Source organism: Bubalus kerabau, chromosome 9, assembly GCF_029407905.1.
Source record: "Bubalus kerabau isolate K-KA32 ecotype Philippines breed swamp buffalo chromosome 9, PCC_UOA_SB_1v2, whole genome shotgun sequence".
Taxonomy (NCBI): domain Eukaryota; kingdom Metazoa; phylum Chordata; class Mammalia; order Artiodactyla; family Bovidae; genus Bubalus; species Bubalus kerabau.
The window spans coordinates 71,803,302-71,820,170 of record NC_073632.1 but is presented as its reverse complement, the minus strand read 5'-3'; the positions used below and the strand labels follow the sequence as shown (position 1 = coordinate 71,820,170).

The following is a 16,869-nucleotide window of genomic DNA, read 5'->3' as shown; positions in this document are numbered from 1 at the left end:
GCTATCTAGGTTGGTCATAACTTTCCTTCCAAGGAGTAAGCGTCTTTTAATTTCATGGCTGCAGTCACCATCTGCAGTGATTTTGGAGCCCAGAAAAATAAAGTCGGACACTGTTTCCACTGTTTCCCCATCTATTTCCCATGAAGTGATGGGACCAGATGCCATGATCTTCGTTTTCTGAATGTTGAGCTTTAAGCCAACTTTTGCACTCTCCACTTTCACTTTCATCAAGAGGCTTTTTAGTTCCTCTTTAGTTTCTGCCATAAGTGTGGTGTCATCTGCATATCTGAGGTTATTGATATTTCTCCCGGCAATCTTGATTCCAGCTTGTGCTTCTTCCAGCCCAGCGTTTCTCATGATGTACTCTGCATATAAGTTAAATAAACAGGGTGACAGTATACAGCCTTGACGCACTCCTTTTCCTATTTGGAACCAGTCTGTTGTTCCATGTCCAGTTCTAACTGTTGCTTCCTGACCTGCATACAAATTTCTCAAGAGGCACATCAGGTGGTCTGGTATTCCCATCTCTTTCAGAATTTTCCACATTTCCAATTTTATTGTGATCCACACAGTCAAAGGGAGTAAATAAATGGTGAAACCAAAGAGAAAATGTTTTGGGCAGCTGTCACCACCTGAATCTACAAAAAGTAAGGCAACTCGACCTAATGTGGAGTTCTCTTTTGATGTGATGTATTAGAATGTACACATCATCACTGAAGTACACGTGGACCCCCCCCCAAAAAATAAATGTAAATCTAACAGAGTCTATAACTCTAACTCCCTGTCTACAAGAAATACAGAGGTGCAGATGACTATCAGCAAAATCCAAAGTGTGAACAAATAACCCAGTTTCTTCAACAAATCAATGGCAAAGGGAGAAAAAAAGAGCGGGTGAGGAGGAATGTTCTAGATTAGGGTTGACAAAGGCTTATGGTATAGTCCTCAAAGCTAGGATTTTTACATTTAAAAAAGATTATGGGACAGAGAGACCTGATATAGCCCGAAAAGTCTAAAATATTTACTGACACTTTACAGCAAGTTTGGCAACTCTTGTTCTAGATTATACTTACAAAAGCTTCAAAGATGCAGCGACTACATAAAATGAATAGACCCAGTTGTGATTCTGCTTAGAACAAATGCATTATAAATGTTTATATAATTAAGAAAATTTGAGTATAAGCTGACTATTACAAGACATTTAAAAATTACTGTTAATTTTGTAAGGTTATGGTTTTGTGTAGAATAATTATTTTAAAAGGAGGAAGGTCGGATTTTTTTAAATACTAATGGTTGTTGAAGCTGAGTGATGAGTGCTTAGGGGTTCTTTGTACTCTCTTTTTTCTATGTATGCTTGGAAATTCTCAAAAGCAAAAATTAAAAAAGACAAAGTTTTAGCAAAACAGATCAGGGGAGAAAAGAAAAAGAGAGGATACAAATATAAAACTGCTGACTTTTTAAAAATGCACAACATGACAGTTGTAAATTTTACTTGGGGCAAAATGAGGACTGCATCATGGGAGACAGCACTCTGAAACAGCTCTAAGAAACTACTCCAAAGAAGGAAGAGGGAAGCTCAGTATATATGAGATTTTGGTGAAGGGGGAATACATGCAATCAAGCATATATTCTTCCAAAAGGTTTCTGCTAGTCTCATGAACCTTTCCCAAGTCACGAGGAACAGTCATCACCATGAAGGGTTGCAGTGTTTTTTCTAGATATCAGGAGATACAAGAATCAGGCTAATAAAATCAGCTCCTGAAAACACCTATCTGAAGATCCCTGCTGCCAGTCCCACCACACCACCCCCAGCAAGAGTGCCTCGTTTCTGCTCTCCACCCTCAACTTCTTTCAGGGGGTGTTGAACATCAGCAGCTGAAGCAGTGCATGATTTAATCCTTGTAGAGATAGATGGCAAGTGCCCATAGCAAGAGCCAACTTGTAGTTGACACAACACAGAATGAAAAAAAGAAGCAATCACAGCTATAACTGAAATGAAGAGTAAGACTATAAACAACTGCTGCTGCTGCTAAGTCGCTTCAGTCGTGTCCGACTCTGTGCGACCCCATAGACAGCAGCCCACCAGGCTCCGCCATCCATGAGATTCTCCAGGCAAGAACACTGGAGTGGGTTGCCATTTCCTTCTCCAATGCATGAAAGTGAAAAGTGAAAGTGAAGTCGCTCAGTCGTGTCCGACTCATAGCGACCCCATGGACTGTAGCCAGCCAGGCTCCTTCATCCATGGGATTTTCCAGGCAAGAGTACTGGAGTGGGGTGCCATTTCCTTCTCCATATAGTCATAAACTGGATAAATAATATGACAATTTTTAGAAAAAAAATGCTAAGAATTAGGAAGTTCAGAACTAGATAACCTGAATAGACTAACTATTTATTAGAGAAATTAAAATATAATCAGAGACCTGGCTTTAAAAAAAAAAGGCCCCTGACCCAAATGATTTCACCAAACTTTCATGAAATAGATAATCCTTACTTTATACAGACTGCTTTCAGGGAGGAAAAAAATGAGGAAAAGCTGCCAATTTAAAAGGACTAATATAATTTTAATCCCCCGACCTGATAAAGATAATATAAGGAAATCCTTAGGTCTATTTTATTCATGAATATAGAAATGAAATACTCAGTAAAATACTAGTTAACTAAAACTAGCAGTATATCATAAAATAAAGAATAACACACCATAAGAAAGGCATATTTTTCTAAATAGTTCAATATCTTTTAATCATCATGAGCTAAAGGAGAAAAAAAATCAAAACAATGATGACTTTTAACCTAATTACTAGTTTACAGGGAACCTAGAGGGACATTCAAAAACACTGCAGGGAAGCAATCAGCAGAAGCCAAATTGTGGAAAACTCTATGGAACAAATGGCCAGTTTCCCCAACAAATAAATTACAAGGTTAAAAAAAGGGAAGGAATTTTCAGATTAAAAGATCATACTTGGGTATTATTTGAATAAATCTAAAAGGCTGTTTATAAATAAGATTCATTATGGTTGGCATAATGGATAGACAGGCTCATGACAAAGCATATAAAAATACAGTAAAATTTTAATGATGATTGATCATTTACTATAAATTTCAACACTGCTGTATATTTAAAACTTATCATCATAAAATATTGGAGGATAAAGTTCTAACAGATTCAGGGAAATCTGAACAATGAATAGATATTTTAAGGATGCTACTAGCTTTTTTATTGTGAAATGGTATTGTGGGGGCTTCCCTGGTGGTTCAGTAGTTAAGACCTTGTCTTCCAGCACAGTGGGTATAGGATCAATCCCTGGTCAGGGAACTGAGATCCCACATGCCTCCTGGCAAAAAAGGCAAAACATCAAACAGAGCAATAATGTAACAAATTAAATTAAGACTTAAAAAATGGTCCACATCCAAAAAAAAACACAAAACTTTAAAAAAAGAATGAAATGTTATCCTGGTTATGTAGAAAAACAAAAGTTCTTGGGAGGTCACTGGTGGCCTACTGGTTAGGATTCTGGGGCACTGCGGGGTCCGGGTTCAAACCCTGGCCTGAAAACTAAGATCCTGCAAGCTGTATGGCACAGCCAAGGGAAAAAAAAGCTCTTATCAGTTAAAGACACCTACTGAAATGTTTGATACCCACTGACTGAGTGACTAAACACACATTAAATAAGAAGCTTTTGGGGCTTCCCTGGTGGCTCAAACAGTAAAGAATCTGCTTGCATTGCAGGAGACCTGGGTTTGATCCCTGGTCAGGAAGATCCTCAGGAGGAGAAAATGGCAACCCACTCAAATGTGCTTGACTGGAGAATTCCATGGACAGAAGAGCCTGGCAGGTTACAGTCCAGTTCAGTTCAGTCGCTCAGTCATGTCCAACTCTTTGCAACCCCATGAATCGCAGCACGCCAGGCCTCCCTGTCCATCACCAACTCCCAGAGTTCACTCGAATTCACGTTCATTGAGTCCGTGATGCCATCCAGCCATCTCATCCTCTGTCATCCCCTTCTCCTCCTGCCCCCAATCCCTCCCAGCATCAGAGTCTTTTCCAATGAGTCAACTCTTCACATGAGGTGGCCAAAGTATTGGAGTTTCAACTTTAGCATCATTCCTTCCAAAGACCACCCAGGGCTCATCTCCTTTAGAATGGACTGGTTGGATCTTGCAGTCCAAGAGACTCGCAGGAGTCTTCTCCAACACCACACTTCAAAAGCATCAATTCTTCGGCGCTCAGCCTTCTTCACAGTCCAACTCTCACATCCATACATGACCACTGGAAAAACCATAGCCTTGACTAGACGGACCTTTGTTGGCAAAGTAATGTCTCTGCTTTTGAATATGCTATCTAGGTTGGTCATAACTTTCCTTCCAAGGAGTAAGCGTCTTTTAATTTCATGGCTGCAGTCACCATCTGTAGTGATTTTGGAGCCCCCCAAAATAAAGTCTATCACTGTTTCCATGGTTTCCCCATCTATTTGCCATGAAGTGATGGGACCAGATGCCATGATCTTCGTTTTCTGAATGTTGAGCTTTAAGCCAACTTTTTCACTCTCCTCTTTCACTTTCATCAAGAGGCTCTTTAATTCCTCTTCACTTTCTGCCATAAGGGGGGGTGTCATCTGCATATCTGAGGTTATTAATATTTCTCCTGGCAATCTTGATTCCAGCTTGTGCTTCTTCCAGCCCAATGTTTCTCATGACGTACTCTGCATAGAAGTTAAATAAGCAGGGTGACAATATACAGCCTTGACGTACTCCTTTTCCTATTTGGAACCAGTCTGTTGTTCCATGTCCAGTTCTAACTGTTGCTTCCTCACCTGCATATAGGTTTCTCAAGAGGCAGGTCAGATGGTCTGGTATTCCCATCTCTTTCAGAATTTTCCACAGTTTATTGTGATCCACACAGTCAAAGGCTTTGGCGTAGTCAATGAAGCAGAAATAGATGTTTTTCTGGAACTCTCTTGCTTGTTCAATGATCCATTGGGTCGCAAAGAGTCGGACACAACTGAGGACTAACACCCACACTGAAATGTTTGGGCTTCCCAGGAGGTTCAGTGGGTAAAGAACCTGCCTGCAACGCAGGAGATACTGGAGTCGCAGGCCTGATCCTGTGGTCTGGAAGAATCCCTGGAGAAGGGCATGGCAACCCAATTTAGTATTCTTGCCTGGAGAATCCCATGGACAAAAAGGAGCCTGGAGGTCTCTAGTCTGTAGGATAGCAGAGAGTTGGACATGACTGAAACGACTGAGTACATATGCACTGAAATGTTTAATGTTTATGGATAAAACATCTCACGTGGCATTTCCTTCAAAATAATTAGGGACAGGAGTGATACTTGGCTTTGAACTGATCATTTTTGAAGCCAGGCGATAGGTATTTACAGGTTCCATTGTACTACTCTATTTTTATTTTGTATGTGATTGAAGTTTTCTATAATAAAGTTTTTAAATGAAAAAAAGAAAAAAATCTATTAAAGACCATAAAAGCAGATCTGAATGAATGTGGAAAGATATGTTCATGGATGAAACCATTAAATATAGTTAAGTAACATCAATTCTACGCAGATTAATTTACAAATTAAATAAAACTGTGCAAATTCTTTGCACTCCTCACATCAAAAGCAGGAATCTAATTTCCTTCCCCTTGAATAGAGGCTGGCCTTAATAACTCACTCCTAATCAAAAGAATGTAGCAGAAGTGAAGCTACGTAACTGCCTAAATTTCAGGGTTAAGTCATAAAAAAAATACAGCTTCCAGTGGAATCTCTTCCTCAGGATACTCACCCTTGTCACCCAACACCATTTGGGGAAAAAAGTCACACTGAAATTGTATGTAGATGTTCTGACCAACAGCCCAACTGTATATAAAAACATACTACAAAACTACAATACTGTCATTTTAAAAACAATTCAGTACTGTTGTAGAAAGAGAAAAATAGACAAAAGAAACAGAACACAGAGTGAAAGACCCATTAAGTTTGGAATAAAAAACATTGTAGTGTCTGGGTTCTATTCCTGGATATGATAAAATGCTAATCTCTCCGATTGTTTGGTCTTCTATAAAACGGGGGTAATAATAATAATACCTAACTCACAGGGTTGTTTTAATAATTAAACAAGTTCACTAAAGTACTTTAGAAGAGCCTGTCTTAATACTGTTAAAGTGTATGTAAGCCAATTGTGGTAACTTAAAAAGTAATAAAGAAAATAATAATAAAATACATTAAGAAGTGGCTCCATATATAGAAAAGGCTACAATTTATAAAATAAAATTGTAAATTGCAGGGAAAGTGACTAGAATGTTAACAACAGTGGTCATCTTTGAATGGTAAATTTATGAGTGATTCTGAACACCTTTCAATTTTCTGACTTCTTTACAGTTTAGGGCTTCCCTCATAGCTCAGTTGGTAAAGAATACACCTGCAATGGAGGAGACCCCGGTTTGATTCCTGGGTCAGGAAGATCCCCTGCAGAAAGGATGGGCTATCCACTCCAGTATTCTTGGGCTTCCCTTGTGGCTCAGCTGGTAAAGAATCCACCTGCAATGAGGGAGACCTGGGCTGGGAAGATCCCCTGGAGAAGGGAAAGGCTACCCACTCCAGTATACTGGCCTGGAGAATTCCATGGACTGTATAGTCCATACGGTTGCAAAGAGTCACACACAACTGAGCGACTTTCACTTACAGTTTATATGAATCAATGTTATTTAGAAAGTTATTAATAAGTTTTTCTTAATAATGTCTTTTTAATGTAATTTTTTAAAGCCTGGGCTTCTAAATCAGAATGATCATCATCAGAATCCTATTCTGCTACTTACTATCTATGAGAAAATTACTGAACAACTCTTAGCTTCAGTTTGCTCATTTGTAAAATGGAGCTATAATCAAGACCCTACAAATTGAAACTACAATGACCTCCCACTATACAATAAGTAAAATGGCTAAATTAAACCTATAAACAATATTAGACAAAACTATAAAACATTTTTGGCAATAGTATAAATTGGTATAATAACCTTGGAAAACTGGCAGTATCTACTTAAGTTAGACAAATATATATGCTACAATGAACCATGTTCATTTATGGGCATATACACCCAAGAGAAATAAGTACATATGCCTATTAAAAGAAATATATATTAGAATACTCACAGCAGCATTATTCATAATAGCCAAAAATTATAAACAATGCAAATGCCTTTCAACAGAATGGACAAAGTGTGGTATAGTCTCAGTGGAATACAACATAATAACAAAAAGAATAACTACCAATATATGCAATAACATGCATAAATCTCAAAAGGAGAGTTGAGAAAAAGAAACCAGGTAAGAGAAGACCATATGATTCCATTTATATAAAGTTCAAAAAGCAACAAAACTGATACATGACAACTGAGAATGTTACTGACAATGGAGCCTAGTAGGGTGATGTTTTATATCTTGGTAAATGGTGGTTACACGGGGAGTTATATTTTTACAATTCAAAGAACTATACAATTACATATGTGTTATGTACTCTTTTATAAGTTGTATCTCAAAAAAAAATAAAATCACCGAGGCTAGTAACAGTACCTACTTCACAATGTTGTGAGGATAAATAAGACAAAAATAACTGTTTTTGTGCTGAGCACCATTCCAAGCAATGTTCCATGTATTAAAACCCAGTTAAGGACTTCCCTGGTGGAATACCACAGTTACGGAAGAAAGCGAAGAACTAAAGAGCCTCTTGATGAAAGTGAAAGAGGAGAGTGAAAAAGTTGGCTTAAAGCTCAACATTCAGAAAACGAAGATCATGGCATCTGGTCCCATCACTTCATGGCAAATAGATGGGGAAACAGTGGAAACAGTGACAGACTTTATTTTTCTGGGCTCCAAAACCACTACAGATGGTGACTGCAGCCATGAAATTAAGAGACGCTTACTCCTTGGAAAAAAAGTTATGACCAACCAGACTGCATATTAAAAAGCAGAGACATTACTTTGTCGACAAAGGTCCGTCTAGTCAAAGTTATGGTTTTTCCAGTACTCATATATGGATGTGGAGTTGGACTATAAAGAAAGCTGAGCGCTAAAGAATTGATGCTAGCACTACGGTGCTGGAGAAGACTCTTGAGAGAGTCCCTTGGCCTGCAAGGAGATCCAACAAGTCCATTCTGAAGGAAATCAATCCTGATTATTCATTGGAAGGACTGATGCTGAGGCTGAAACTCCAATACTCTGGCCACCTGATGGGAAGAACTGACTCACTGGAAAAGACTGATGCTGGGAAAGATTGAAGGCAGGAGGAGAAAGGGACCACAGAGGATGAGATGGTTGGATAGCATCACCAACTCGATGGACATGAGTTCGGGTAGGCTCCTCGAGTTGGTGATCGACAGGGAAGCCTGTCGTGCTGCAGTCCACAGGGTCGCAAAGAGTCGGACACAACTGAGAGACTGAACTGAACTGAACTGGTGGTATAGTAGATGGGAATGCACCTACCAATGCAGGGACACGGGTCTGATCCCTGGTCGGGGAGACCCCACATGCCACAGAGCAACTGAACCTACGTGCCACAACTACTGAGTATGTGCTCTACAACTACTGAGTATGTGCTCTAGAGCCTGCGGGCTGCAACTACTGAAGCTGATGTGCCTAGAGCCTGTGCTCTTCAGCAAGAGAAGCCAGAACAATGAGAAGTCCACACACCGCAACAAGAGAGTAGCCCCTGCTCACCACAACTACAGAAAGCCTGTGTGCAGCAACAAAGACCCAGCACAACAACAAAAACACTTAAATCATCACAGTAATCACAAAATGTAGGCTCCAGTATTATGCACATTACACAGATTAGGGGACTGACTCAAAAATTGGATTACATATCCAAAGTCATATAACTAGTTAAAGGAGGAATCAGAATAAAATTCTGAACAGTCAAGCTTCAGATTCAAAACTTGTGACCACATAAATAAATTGCCTCAATAATAATGAAAACTCTTAACACAGTAACTAAACCAAAGTACTCACAAAGAGTTATCTATTAATACTATTGATATTACCATTATTATTAGGATTAACTTAAAATATTCCTTATAATATTCAAATATTCAATCCTATGATTAACAAATCTATATAACTGTATATCCTAATCGTATGCTCTAATATATTAAAACAATACTATAAAGATATCATAAATAATTTGAAATACATAAAGTATATTACTCTACTCTTCCCACAAATCAGTTACAGTGGTCCAAAGGTTATATCCATTTATCTTTCCACAGATAAAATTCATAATTTTATTCATACTGCAAGAAAATTTTATATGCTAATTAACATCTTGAGAGATTTTTAGGAGTTAAAATTTTAAGACAATAAGACAAAAGTTAATTTCAAAAAGAGTACTAGTCTAAGTTTAACCACATACTAACCAGGGGAGTTTTTATTTGATTGGTTTTCTGGGGAGGTGTGGGGTTGTTTGTTGCTTTTGTTTTCTTTTTGGCCATGCCATGAGGCTTGCCGGATCTTTTTTTTTTTTTAACTTTTTTTTTTTACATTGGAGTATAGTTGATTAACAATATTGTAATAGTGTACAGCAAAGTGATTCAGTTATACATATCCATATAACCATTCTTTTTCAAATTCTTTTCTCATTTAGATTGTTACATAATAGCAAGCAGAGTTCCCTGTGCTACACAGTAGGTCTTTGTTGGTTATCCATTTTAAGTACAGCAGTGGATCTTAATTCCCTGACCAGAGCTCAAACCCAGGCCCCCAGCAGTGGAAGTCCAGAGTCTAAACACTGGACCACCAGGGAATTTCCAACCAGGGGAGATTTTAAACTGAGAATTTCTTATAAAGTTATTTCTAAAAATTAACTGGTGAAATGCCTGTATAAAAATCATTTTTTGAAAATATGTACTAAGCATATCTTCTCATTTTTCTAGTTCCACAGCTACACCCCCCAATGGTGCCTTGTACACAAAAACAATCTCATTCATAAATCCAACCACTCAGAAATAACGTGTTATTTCCTTCTTTCTTTGCATAATACAAATACAGGGTACAGCGTTCAGATGTTATAAAAACACTGATGCTATCCTATGACTCCTTAATAACATAGATGCTAGATGCTATGATTAAGTTGAAAACCTCAGAAATCTAGTTCAACCTGTTCCTACATAGTTGTCCTACCTGGAACACCTAAACCGACCTGGCTCCCAAATAAGATAAGAAAAGATGCCTGGACAAAACAATCATATAAAGTTGGCATATCTTTCATACTACACCTGCTTATCTGGCTTGAAATACTTTTCAGATGATAAAGTAAATAATTAATAGCTTCCATTGTCTTAAGGATTCCACGTCCTCCATACTCTTAAAGTCATTTTACCAACATAAAGTACAGTTTCCAATAACATTAATCGCAGTTTAAACCTAGTATTATATAACTCAGAATCAACTAACTAGAAAGCAAAGCGACAAGGGAAGAAATCCAACTTCAACACAAACCCAGGAAACTGTTATCTTAGAACAAAATCAATTTACCAAGTTTCATGTGAAAGTTTCCCCGATCTTATTATGCTTGGGGACCAATATCTCCAGATAAACAGTAACGATGGTTGCACGCTCAGACTATGAGAGAAAACATGCAGGTGTTATCGCTGACAACCGCCTCACATGTCTTTCCACCAAAAGCAAATCTGGAAATAATTTTGAAATAATTTCACCTCTACAACCTATTTCATCGCTACCGCTTCTAGAAACAACAGAATGAAGGACATCGACCAGTTTAGTTCAGAGGCAGAACCTTCCGCTTCCAAAATGTCAACGAAATTAACCAATTTCACCTTTCAGTCTTCCCTTAAGAAATATTCTAGGGATGATAGTACTATTTTGCTTTCTGACTTCGGGTCAACAAATCTTTGCGGTGTTGTAACCAACACCACCACTCCTTTGTGGGAGAAAGCCTAGGCTGGGATCACTTCATATAGGGTGGGCGTGTGCGTGCGGGGCGGGGCGGGGAGGAGCGAGGCGAGTCGGTCAAAAACAGACAGCGACCGGACCTTGCAACTCTCCTCCGTCAGCTGACCGGACCGCCCTGAAAGATTTTATTCCTCTGAAAAGCACAGACGACGGAAGCCCAGGTTTTAAGAAATAGGTGAAAACAAGGGAAGACTCGGGGCCGGGTGGTTGAGGAGCGAGGCCTTAGGACCCGTGGCACCCAAGCCCACCCGCCCACACTTCCGGGCCCGGCGCCCCGCCCGGCTCCCCCGGCCCGCTCTCCCAGAGGCCCCCGCAGCTCGCCCCACGTCCCGCAGCTGCGCAGCCCGACGGTCTCCGCGCAGCGATGTAACAGCGCCTGAGCCCGCAGCTTCGCGGGGGGTGGGGAGGAGGGCAGTGGCCGGCCGCCCCTGCGCCGCCGCCTTACCTGTTGAGGAGCAGGGAGGCGGCGCTAAGGCAGAGCAGCAGGAAGCAGAACAGCGGGTACTGGCGACAGATCTCGCGTCCCACGTCCAGCCGCAGACGCTGCTTCAGTTTCTCCCCCATAGTCCGCACCCAGGGCGCCATCTTCGTCGGCGTCGCTGAAGCTGTACTAAAGACTAAGGCCGAGGTCTAGGCGACCCCCATCTACTGCCCGCGTCTCCACCCCTGGGGGTAGGATCGCGGACCCAGACCGCCAGCGACCGGCGGACGGTCAGCCGGCTGCAGCCGCCCAAAACCCCGCCCACGAGCCCCGCCGCGCGTGCGCGGCCACGCCCCCCGTCGGCCTGCGGGGACAGCCGCGAGACGTGTCCGACGTCAGCCGGCGGCGCAAGGCAAATCGCTTACCTCTCCGGTCTGGACCCTCGCACCGGCCTCCAGTGGGAGAGCCCCGTTCCCCGGCGGCCGGCCCTTTGCAGAACTCGCGGGGAAGCTGCAGCACCCAGTAACCGCCTGTATTGCGGAGGAGAAACAGAAGGATTTGCCCGAGCACAGGAGAAACTGCAGCCCCCTGCAGCCACCGGGCCCTGCCTGCGGTACTCCCGGAACTCGGGGCCGCTGGGGACTGTAGTCTCTGGGACGCGCCCCCCTCCAGCGCTCTGCACGCCTCCTCTCCGTAGTCTCCGCTCTGCGTGGGGACAGGTCCAAGCTTTGCGCGACGCCCCAAGGGGAGGAGGGGGGGACACCTCTCAGCCCTTATTTTGCACGGGCCGCGCGCGGGTGAGTAAAACAACCCCGGAACATGGAAGACTCAAACCCACCGGGTCACCACGCCTGCGAGGAAGCATCTTTTACGTGCTCACGGGCGAGGTAGACTTCAGTGCACAGCAGCCCCGCGGACCTAACCAAAACGTGTGTTTGGGTGATATAACTTGGCAGGTTAAATCCCTCAATAGTCTCTTGGGGCTTTTGCTTTACCAAGTCATCACATTTCTCAATTTTAATTTCCTTTTTCTCCGCTACTCTGACAGATGCAGGAAGACAGTATCGTAATAAGATTTATTTAGGCGGTGCTCTAAGCAGTTTACCCTTCACACATTGAACTCCTGATATAGGTTCTCTGGTTTCTCCCATTTTACGGCTAGATTACTGACATTACTAAGGCAGAAAGGAACTTGCTCAGAATTACACAGCTAGCGAAACCAGGCTTGCAACTACTCTTAACTCCAAAGCCGGTTTTCCTGCTGCCTTTTTTCATTCTTCGGAGGGTGAGCCTCCAAAGTGCAGAGACAGAATGTTCAGAAATTATTTTTTTTAAACATAAAAAGATATATGGACAGCTTAATATGTTCCCATGTTATTCCGAATGCATGGGTCATCTTTATGCATTGCTTCCAATGCAGCATCTATTAGTGCTATTTAATTTCACTGATATTACTAACCTTGATCACAAATTATACACATTTCTAATCCTTTTAGGATCAACATCAATAAAATTGCTATATCAGAGTAAGAACATGGTACAAACTCAAGATCCTACCTAGAATGTTTTACCAGTTCCACAATGGGATATAAAAGTATCAATTTCACCGATCCTCATTTTTTGGTGTTATTTAAACGCACATCATAAATATACACTGTAAGACTACTCTGTAACATCATTGGAAAGCTTAGTGTTTTTTAAAAATATTTTGAGGTACATAATTAAATTTCATTTTCAGCCTTTTTTTTTTTTTTGGTGTCGTTTACCTATAACCCCCTCTTGTTTTTATTTCCAAATTTTAAAACTTTTTATTTTGTACTGGGGTATAACTAATTTCAACTAATTAACAATGTGCTAGTGAACAGGGAAGGGACTCAGCTATAATATACATGTATCCATTCTCCTGCAAACGCTTTCTCATATAGGCTGGCACATAACATGGAGCAGAATTCATGTGCTATACAATATGTCATTATTGGTTATCCATTTTAAATATAGCAGTGTCATGATCTTTCAAAAGTCCCTAACTATCCTTCCCCCACCACAACCATAAATTCACATAAGCCCTCATTTATATGAACATTCTAGGGCTAAACTGAAGTATAAATAAAAGGTGTATGTTGAATTAATCTACATGTATCAAGTGCCTACTGTGGACTTGAGTACTTTATACTTGGGTAAGTTACTTCATCAAACTTTTTAGTAAGTTATATTGCCCTTGTTTTCTGTTTAAAAATTTTGCTTCTGTATTTTTAAGCTCATTCTGAAATTCCTGTTCACTTTTTAACTGAGAGCCACTACATTTTAATGATAAAATATTTTGTTCTTTCAAATTAGACATCTTAACATCCAACTCCTTTCCTGTATGGTTTTCTTTGCAGGAGCAATTAGAATATAAGCTAATTAGACAAGACAAATTTAAATTTTCATATTGCTCTTATGCTCAGAAAAAGTAAAAACAAATTCCTGCTATAAGAAAACTATAAAAATCCAGTCTAAAAGAAAAAAAAAATTCCTATGGATCAGACTTAATCTAATGAAGTAAAATTTTTACTCCATTAAATGATTTTTCTTTGCATTATGGCCTAGTATCCCTGTCTGCTTTCCTGGTGGCTCAGCTGGTGAAGAATCCACCCGCAATGAGGAAGACCTGGGTTCAATCCCTGGAGAAGGGAATGGTACCCACTTCAGTATTCTGACCTGGAGAATCCCATGGACTGTATAGTCCATGAGCAACTTTTATTTCACTTCATCCATGTCAGCAGTCATACATAGAGCTTGAGATTTTTTCCCAACTTTTTATTAAAAGATATGAACTTCCTGGGAACTTCCTAGGTGGTCCAGTGGCTAAGACTCTGCACTCCCAATGCAGGAGGCTAGGGTTCGATCCCTGGAGGGGGATAGATCCCACATGCTGCGACCCCCAAAGCAGCCAAAAACAAAACAAACAAACAAAAAAAATATGAACTTCTAGTGAGGATATGGGATATCCATAATCAATCCTGGTTCGGAAATCAACTTCACCTTCTACTAGCAGTTTCATTGAGCACATTTAACTTGGTGTATCTCAAACCCTATATCCTCAACTCTAAATGTTACCTTCCTCAGAAGTCTTAAGAGATTAAACTGGGTAGAAAGTGGCTATTATTTACAATGCTTAATACCAAAAATGTTTATTTTATGGATTTATTAACATGACAAACAAAAAAGCCAAACCAATTAGATTTGGATTGTAACAACCTAAAATAACAATGACATAAAATCAAAGCCGTGAGATAGCTTGGAAACAAGTCCAAGCTTCTTGCCTGTCCTCGAGTTCTAGACCTGCACCGTGCAGTACTGTCGCCACTATCCATAATCTTGCTATTGAACACTTGAAACGTGGCTAGTTTGAAGAGATGTGCTGTAAGTGCAAAACAGACATCAGCTTTTGAAGGCTTAATATGAAAACAAAAGTATAAACTATCTCAACTTTCAAAAGTTGATTACATGTTAAATGGTATTTTGGAAATAATAGGCTAAAAATTAACCTATGTTTCTGACTTTTGTAATATACCAAGTAGAAAATTGCAAATGTGGCTTGTGCTATATTTCTACTAGACAGTGATACTCCAGACTAATATTAGTTGTGGAGAGACTGGACAATTAAAGGCATAAACTTTTTATAAATGCCACAGTTATCACATATGCTAGTGGTACATTCTCAAACTATAAATAGTAAATGGTTAATAATGCATTCATCTAAAGGGCTAATAAACATCAAACTACAGTATCTCCATTTTAATGTTTATTAAATTAGCAAATAAATTTAAGGCACTGTACTAAATGTGGTGGCAGAGAAAATGATTTAGATGCTTTCTTGCTGACCTCCAAAGGCTTACAATCTAGTGAAGGAAACATGTCACCTAAGAAAAATAATGTATCATACAGGGCATATTTATATATAAAGGCTGTAATAGCTTTTTTTTTAATGACAGTTGCTGGGAAAGGGAAATTTTCAACTGGTTGAGGATCAAGAAAGTCCTCTGGGAAGACAATAATTTGAACATACAAGGATTTCTCTCTGCTTTCACTTAATTTTCAGAAGTGATGCAGCACAAGGCAAAGTATTTAAAATGCTTCAGAAATTTGAAAAGATGGTGTTGAGTACTTGAATCCCTTGTGACTAGGCCTACTTAACTCTGATGATCCTAAATAGACACCAGATTTTAACTGTAGAGGGCCATTCTTTGTGTGGCATCTGAGTATGTAAGGGAAAGGACAGAGGAATACTTACTTACCCCTTGGAGCCTTTTCAGCCTCTCCCTCTCACAGCTGCCTCCTGTGATTTGGAGTATGATCTCCTATCACAGGATTAGCATTTCCAACCCCAGTTCCCCGCCCCCCCCAACCCCAAAAGCATCAACGTTCTTGTTTTACCTTTTGTGGCATTTTTAATGTTCTGTTTAGTCTTAATTTTACATTTCCTAATAGCCTCATCTCCTTACAACCTATCCCTATGTATTAACCTCTGGACATAATATCTGTAAAAGGATTAATCTGCCTTCTATACCTCACGAAATGTTCCCTTCCTTGGTTTTCAAAAGAAAGAACTCATTACAATGGAGAATATGCAATTGAAGGAAGAGCATTAAGGGACTTCTCTATAGGAGTTCAAGATGTCAAAATGCAGCTACTTTCGTATTTAACCAACCCCCACTTTTCTGTGGTCATGAAGACAGACATCCAATGATAAGATATCAGTAAGATATGAAGAACTACTACTTTACAGAACCAATGGATCAAAGAAATACTCTCTGGGTAAAAGCTATCTAAGCTTGAAATTCTGAGCTGTTTCTTAGCACCAAAAATTAAACACGTTTGTCATTTTATTTCTAAGATATGTTGGAATAACCATCCTCTCAAACCTCACTTTGATGTTAATAGGTCATAACTTCAGAAATATAAATTGATTAAAAACTGAAAATATATTCACCTGCCTGTTGATAGGTAGCATCTGTCGTAAAGAATACACCTGTCAATGCAGGAGATGGAAGAGACATGAGTTTGATCCCTGGGTTGGGAAGATGCCCTGGAGTGAGAAAGAGCAGCCCAGCCCAGTATTCTTGCCTGGAAAATTCCATAGAAAGAGGAGTCTGACAGGCTACAGTCCATGGAATCACAAAGAGTCGGTCAGGCCTGAGGTCAGGTGTACGCACACCTGTTGGTAAATATTAAAGATTGGAAAAGGCCCTTATAATCTAATACTGCTCTTCTTTGTATAAGATAGTCAATGCTTTCTTGTCTAACTAAAGTTTTTTAAAGTTAGTTTTCCTTTAAATAACACTCCACCTTATTTCTTATATTGACTAGACAATGGTTTTCATAAAAAGAAAAATGCTAACTATATTCAGATGTTTAAATATAGCTTTCAACTGACTTCAGTAACTTGAAAATATTTTGGAAAGCCTTTATAATCATTCCTCTTATCTCTCAGTAGCTGTTTTCTAAAAT

General features: G+C 39.9%; 1 protein-coding gene across 3 annotated transcripts in view; it reads right to left on the bottom strand.

The window, feature by feature from the left end:
• SNX14 (sorting nexin 14) overlaps positions 1-11,984 on the bottom strand; it is an 85,400-nt gene extending 73,416 nt beyond the window's left edge. Inside the window, exon 1 of one of the 3 annotated variants that reach the window (XM_055535565.1) lies at positions 11,401-11,984. In XM_055535565.1, the coding sequence (XP_055391540.1) occupies positions 11,401-11,540 (140 nt within the window). In that variant the 5' untranslated portion in view covers positions 11,541-11,984. The remainder of the gene's footprint in view (positions 1-11,400) is intronic. The other 2 variants (XM_055535564.1, XM_055535566.1) reach the window with 2 other exon arrangements.
• Between the last annotated feature and the right edge of the window lie 4,885 nt (positions 11,985-16,869).